At 46.8% G+C, this 7,157-nt stretch overlaps 1 protein-coding gene across 1 annotated transcript; it reads right to left on the bottom strand.

Annotated features, from left to right (window-relative positions):
• Positions 1–6,200: 6,200 nt before the first annotated feature.
• On the bottom strand, positions 6,201–6,954 carry F5147DRAFT_734195 (uncharacterized protein). The gene is made up of 4 exons (XM_041439428.1): positions 6,770–6,954; positions 6,656–6,717; positions 6,376–6,597; positions 6,201–6,319 (listed from the first exon to the last, which is right to left on the bottom strand). The coding sequence occupies exons 1-3, from the start codon at positions 6,780–6,782 to the stop codon at positions 6,436–6,438; spliced, it is 237 nt and encodes a 78-aa protein (XP_041284330.1). The 5' UTR covers positions 6,783–6,954; the 3' UTR covers positions 6,201–6,319; positions 6,376–6,435.
• Between the last annotated feature and the right edge of the window lie 203 nt (positions 6,955–7,157).

Below are 7,157 nucleotides of genomic sequence, written 5' to 3'. Positions count from 1 at the left end.
ACGGTTGTGTGTGAATCGTGATTAGGACTCAACTAATGACTCAAGGTCAAGACAAGACAGAGAAAGGTACGTCTTGACTTGCGTTTTCGCTGTTTTTGAATAGTGTCAGCCTACGTTCTGGTTAAAAACAGGAGTCAGTAATGGTATGATCATGAAGACGCTCGTATTCAGCATGTTCGTACACGTGCCAGCCTGTGAGATCAGAGAACGGCGTTGAGCATGGGGAAGGTAGCTTATGGATAGGCCTAGATATTACGATATATTACGACACAAGTTCACACATGGCAGCCTATATGATGCTAAGCTGCTGTTTGAGCTGCAGCGGTGAGGATTCGGCTGTGCACTTCAGGGTACGGGCGATAAGCCAACGCATTGTTATTGACCTAATACTAGGAAAAATCAAGTGATAGCATCGTGTCATCAACGGCAACACTGCCCTGAGGCTGTCCGGGGTGCCGATGATCGGTCACGTATTACATATACATATTATTCGATGAACTCGCTTCTCGCGGCCTGTATTTGAATTCATCACACATTTACGGAGTCATGTTCCAATACACTCAGCACACGGCGTCTAATAGAATACCACTACGTGCGCCTTTGAGTCGCATGCGCAATCCTCATGCCACTCAGGCTCGGTCGTGGTATGTTTCTCATTCTCGTTTGATCGTTTCCGATGCCTACTCGAGCGCACCGTTTACCATGTCTGGCGCTAGGATTAATCGATTAATCTCCTGCCCCTTCATTCTTCATTTTTTACTTTATCACTACCCGGTTTCCAAATTCCAGTGCACATCGCTGCGATGCTGCTGCTTGACCTTCCACACCACGGTGTCACCACCGTAATAACTCGGCGATCAGTAGCAACTTTCATCGACATCGATCTACTTGGTCACAACTCTTTCGTTCGTTTTCGCTATTATGCACACTCAGTGTGCGCTGCCTCGCACCACTTCCTCTTTTTTCGCTATTATGGACCGTGTGTCCCGCATTCTATGATGAGTGGCATGCCCATTCACGCCACCGCGAACCGCAAGCTTATTTTTCATCGTCATGAGCTGTGCGCTCAGCTCTGCTGCAGTGATCCACATGTTCGTATCCCCCACTGTTGTGGGCCGCGTGCTCATCTACCTCACGCTTGATCTTTCTTTGCCGGCGTGGGTCCTCGCCCTTCATCTGTCCCACTGTCGCCAGCGTTAGGTTGCTCGTGGCACCCCACACATGCTAGCTGGAGGTGGCTTAGCGTCAGCGGTGACGAGTCCAGGTCACCTCCGAATCTGTATTGTGATGAGGTCAAAGCTGGAAATTAAAGTCTTCATGGGTACCCCCTCCTGACACTGCAAGACTCGATCTCTGCTCGCTTCAAGTGCCAATATTGTCCACCGGCATTGAGCGAGCGAAACACGCCTTTTGATCGTGTAGGCCTATCACCACAGCCTGTGACGAAGGCTTCCAGTCCAGGGTCCAGCAATAACAAAGTAAAACCACGGAAATGAACATTCGCACCACAAAGGTTCGAACGCCAAAGTTCCCCCCTCCCCCCAATCGTCCTGAACGCGAGGACGCAGTTGCGGAAGATGCGACAATACTAAATGATACAGGGCAGTTTGATTATGTATGGTATCCAGACAGCAATGATAGCGAGAATAGCAAGGAAATGAAATAGCAAGAGATCAGAAAGACGTGAGAAGAGACTGTACCCACGCATTTTGTTCTATGCGTGGTCTGAACTCTTCGACACATCGCCGCAGTTCAGATAGCTGAGCCTCGTGTGACACATCTTCCATCATGACGTCCTCATCATCAGCTGAAGACTCGGAGGCCCACTTTTTCAGTAACTCCTCGATGATTTGGATGCCCTCTTCGGTAACTTCGTCCGAATGCTCGGGTTCTGATTGTTGTCCTGCTCAGCAAACATCAGCGTGACAGATTCATGACATTTTTTTGTAATAATTACCGGTTGCAAAATCTTCTAGTTCATCAGCTTTCCGTTTTGCGAGCTAAAACACGGTCAGCGGACATTATGAGAAACAGTTCTATACAGAACTAACTTGACCACATTTTCAGGGAAGTTGGCCAGTTGTGCAACGTGGATACCGAAGCTTTGGTCCGAAACGCCTTCATCCAAAGGTTTCAGAGAAAAAGGTTTGGTCGGAACATCGAAACACACCTGGTTCGACCTTGTACAAGAGCGTGATATCCTTCTCACGCGGCGCAGATGCATCTTCTTGGTTCACATGAGCCACGACGTGAAGGTTTTTGACGTGAGGAAGCTCCTGGTCGAGGGCAGTCAACTCATGAAAGTGAGTAGCAAACAAGCAGAAAGCGCGGATGTGGGATGCAATATGCCTTTGGGTGCCGTCAGATACAACTTCAGGAAATAAATATTGTTCTCATACTCAGATATAGACCATGCCAGGCCGAATCCGTCATACGTTGAAGTTCCTGAAGATAAGGCAAATATTGACAAACTGTGCCCCATCGTACAACAGAAGACATACCGCGGCCGAGCTCATCAATAATAATGAGAGAATCTTGAGTAGCAGACTGCACAGTGCGCGACAGTCAGACTGAGGAAATATTTGTGTAGATGCCACCTACTCGGAGGATCGAAGCAGTCTCAAGCATTTCGGCCATGAAAGTCGAGACACCCTTCAACTGACTGTCACCTGCACCCACACGGCAAAGCACCGAATCGAAAATTGGTAATGTTGCCTCCGAGCAAGGAACAAAACATCCGGTCTGTGCCATGAGAGCAATGACTCCAACCTATGAGGTAGGTTGAGAATGACGTTCGCGAACGATGACATAGCTGATGCACCTGACGAATATACGTGCTCTTTCCGCCCATGTTTGGACCAGCTTTCGGTAGGTTAGCTCCGTTAAAACGGTACAGGAGCAGCACCTACTGATTATCTGAAATTCACCCTCGCCTACAAGGCGGCACATGAGACATGTAACGGTGAGAGTGCCATAAACCTTACCCTTCACCATTTCCACATCATTTGGAATAAAGCTTATATCGTCCTGAACTTCGAGGCAAGGATGTCGCGCGTCGCGTAATATTAAGCCGCTAGAACCTGATGTGCGTTGATCAATTCCTGCGTTGAACATCATCTCCAAAACTTGCCTTTCTCCGAGACTTTTGGTTTCACGTATGGCTCAGGAGCGTTTACAGAAACATGAGCGAAACTGGATGATCGTTACCACATGTGCAGGCTCCAGTCGCGGGGCTCACCTGATGATAACGTCTAGGTGTGCAATGATGTGGTCGAGATTCTCTAGTACGGACGTATATGTTGCTGTACGAAGGAAAAGGCATATGTGAATGCGAAAGTAGTGGTGAGAGGAGTATCTTACATGCAATGTTCACAACTTCCTTCACTAACCCGCTCTGCGTTCGCTGATATTCATGCGTAGCCTCTTGATGGTCCGTGGAAAGTGCTTTTAGCTTCTTGGTCGTAAAGTAGACCCCGCTCTTGACAGTTCCGAGTTCAATATATTTGTTCTTCCGCATGATGGCTTTCGCGTCCTGATGGGTATGTGAGCTTATGGCATCTCGCAGTACGGGAAGCGTACATTCTTCGTCAACCTGAAGCAGTATCCATAATTCTGGGAGTTCTCGAGGTGTAACTTTTTGTCGAGATCGAGATCGAGATCCTTGCCGGTCGCACGATGTTCAGCATCAAGACTGTCCCGGATCTGAGAAAACGTCAGCCCTGTTCGCCATTATTCTGATAGGCATAATATGAACCTCCACAAGTTTATCTGCCAGAACCTGCAGACGCTCATCATAGTCAGGCTTGATCGCGTAATTATGATGTTCGAGTTCTTCGAGATCTAGCGTCGACTCCACCATTTCACCATATTTGACGAGATTCTCGTTGACAGTCTGGTAACAGAAAGTGTTAGAGGGAGCAGTGATAATGTAATTCGACGAATCTATGACATGCACACCTGGAAAGGCTTGATATAAACTTCATCGATTAGCTCCTTGTGTTCCTCGTGTTCGTATTGGACACCTTCGAGAGTCTCAAGCAAACCGGGCAACTAGTTGGGTAAAGTAAGTAACACTGAGGGCCGGGAATCGAAGCAAAGTACCTTGAGGACCACTTGATATACGCGCACAACATCCTCAAGAGATGCGATAGATTTCTTGAATCGTTTGCTTAGTCGGTGGAGGTCAGGCATTAGCTTCAAGTAGTCATCCTGTGGAATGAAAATAAGTGACGCCCCTTGACAAAGGGTATGGTACTACTAACCTGCAGTGTTCTTCTAGAAGATCCATCATCTACAAATGTCTCCACAAGGTCTTGTCGTTTACCTGCAAGGCTAAAGTTTTGTTACGTCAAGTGGAGTAAGAAAACGGGCGTACGTATTTCGTGCAGATTTACCAATGGTTGCTTAAGCCATGTCCCGAGAAGCCTAGTTCCTTGAGCAGTCTTGCATTTATTTAGCAGACCAAGGAGGGTTGCGTGTTTATTGATACTTCCCTACAGAGCGACCGTTAGCAGGGAAGATATCAGTGTGAACTGCATCTTGAATGACTTACAGTACTCCCAGGGGCGTCAATCAGATTCAGTGCACGCAATGCACTAGCATCCAAGCGCATATATCGTGCTAGATCGTGTGTCCGTAACTTGTATGCCCCGTGATTGGAGGGATCAGACAGGAGAGAAAGATAGCTGATCAAGGCAGAAAGTGCAGACGGGGCTGAAGGAAGGGAGAGCTCAGCTAGATAATATTGTGAGTGTTGTTTATGCAGTTTAGATATCAAAACCCACGAATCGAAGCAGCAGAGTCTGAATCCGTTTCTGAGTCGATCGTTAATTTTTTAACGTCGTCTTGCACATGTTTTGGAGTAAACTCGCCTAGGACCTGGAATCAGATAGACTTAAGAAACCACATAAATGTTGACTTACTTGGTTTACGTTCGGTCACAACCACGGCGCACCTCTCGAACACGGCTTTTAGCTTGCTCAAGTCGAGGTCGCGGTCTGTTGTTCCAGATACTGTTCCGGTGGGAATAATAGCTTCTTTAACTGAAAGCTGTATGACAAGAGACTACTCCAGTGTGAGGAGATAGTGATGACGGTCTGCAACTAAGTAAACCCACCTCAAGATTCGAGAAAAGATCGTTGTCAATGAAGTCAGCAACTCCGAACTCCCTCACACTGGTATCCGCGAAGGCAATGCCGATTGACTTGGTCTTGGCTTTGTTCATGACTGACGATGATGATACTTTGACAGCTAAAACGATAGGTGCCGATGTAACATCGGAGCTGACAAAGAGAAGGTCTTCAACAGCTTGGAGATTTCCAGGTGATGCCTTTCGAATGGTTGATTATGGCTATAAAGACACGACATTACTTGCTCACCTCTTTTTCCAAAATGAATTTGGAAGCTTTCCTTCCCTGCCCAGGTGCGGGCACCCATATTTCTACGCGCAGTTGTTTAGATGTGAGGGCATCTCGCAAAAACGAGTGAGCCAGGGTGTGGCTGAGCGTGACGCTCGGAAGACCACCAGCCTTGCCTCCAGCACCTAGATACTTGAGGACGGAGTTGGTACGAAAGACGTGTGTTGCGACATAGTGAGCATCCTGCCCGTGGACAGAGTAGTAGTCTGTGCGATCAAATAGACGGATCGTTCCAGTTTCAGGAGATTTCTTTGGGAGTTTGGAAAAGAATGCAACGAAACCGGGGTCAGAGGCTGGCCTCAGGTCAGAGTTAAAATTCTATCGTCGAGCAATCGAAGACTCACTCAGTTCATGCTCTGCATCTTTTTCCTTCCCATACATGAGAGCCATGATACTAAATTTTGACTTGATAATAGAAGGAAGAAGCGAAAGACGCGTCGCGTCACGCGTATTGAAAAATTGCTCCCGCTCTCTTTTGCAAATCTGCTGCCATTTCAAGACTTCAAAGCTTCATTCGTTATGTAATTCCTGAATTTCAGCGTTGTTCAAAGCTTCAACGTTGTCAACGTTCAACTTGAACAATCTCATACATTTACCACGGGTGTTTATGCAATGTTTCAATCACTGCAGAAACGAGAAAATAGTCCTACCCTATTCCGAGATAGATAATTTGTATAAACGTACCCAAACCCGCGTCAACTAGTAAACCCGACCCAAAATCGATGTGCTGCAAATTTTGAGAGATCCTGGGAAGGCCATAAATGTAAGCGGACCATTTTCCGACTTTGCCCTATCAACTTTCCCGACCGATGCATACACCTCGCAAATACCTGCTATTCCACGGCTATTCAGCTCTGCAAATCCAAAATCTCGACGTCGGTTTACAATAGACTTGCAGCGAGGTAAATTTTCGAAATTTTGTCCAAGTCTTCCTTACTTATTTACTACCACCACCCAGCTGAGCTGCCCATCCGGGCAAGATCATTCAAGTCCACTTTCGAATGCAGACGACCACATCCTATATATGATAAGTGCCATTTAGTCGAACTGAACTAATGCTAACTATTGAATTGTCTACTGCTATGTAGGCTATTGACATATCCATGCGACTCAGAGCCTCTCCGAGCTCGGAGCTGCCATCTAGCGCTGCACATGAGTCAGGACTGGCTGCGGAAGATCTGTTGAGTTTTTCTTACAAATTTATCTTCATTCATGTGTTGAATAGCGCATATATTTAGAAACATGCTGCTAAAAGTCCCCATAAGAAAACGGAGTGCAAGATGTATGCGCAAGGAAGCTGGTAAGCACCTGTCATATCTTGTTGCGCATGCTCTGGGCTCGTTTGTGGATGGTTCGACATGACATAGGCACCACTCGGGCGTCTCTGAGTAGTACCTTGGGGGGCGCACATTGTGGAGGGAGAGCAGCGAGGAGGTAGGAATGCCTGCAGGATGTGGAGGATCCCTAGGTCGGCACCATATGGTACATGCTTCCTGTCTGTATGTACATCATAATCCAATCTGCTTTCGGTTGAAAACCCAACCATAATCTCATGTGCAAATCATTCAAATCAATATTAAAACTGAGGTCTGCTTAACACGCAGGCAACAAACCCGCGTCTGGAAATCTCATTGTTTCGTACTCGGTTTTGCATGTCAAAACTGAACCTTTCTGTATCTGAATTGGTGTGCTTTGCCTCGATTTGCATATTATGCTTTGTGTATATTTACAGGCTATGTT

This window comes from Suillus discolor, assembly GCF_016758755.1.
Source record: "Suillus discolor strain FC423 chromosome Unknown F5147scaffold_317, whole genome shotgun sequence".
In the NCBI taxonomy this organism is placed as follows: Eukaryota; Fungi; Basidiomycota; class Agaricomycetes; order Boletales; family Suillaceae; genus Suillus; species Suillus discolor.
This window is presented reverse-complemented; position numbering and strand designations above follow the sequence as displayed.

Excerpts from the sequence above, each read along its gene's own strand:
- F5147DRAFT_734195 (XM_041439428.1), bottom strand. Across the intron at positions 6,598-6,655 it reads GGACTTTTAGCAGCATGTTT|AGATCTTCCGCAGCCAGTCC; the intron begins CTAAATATATGC and ends GAAAAACTCAAC.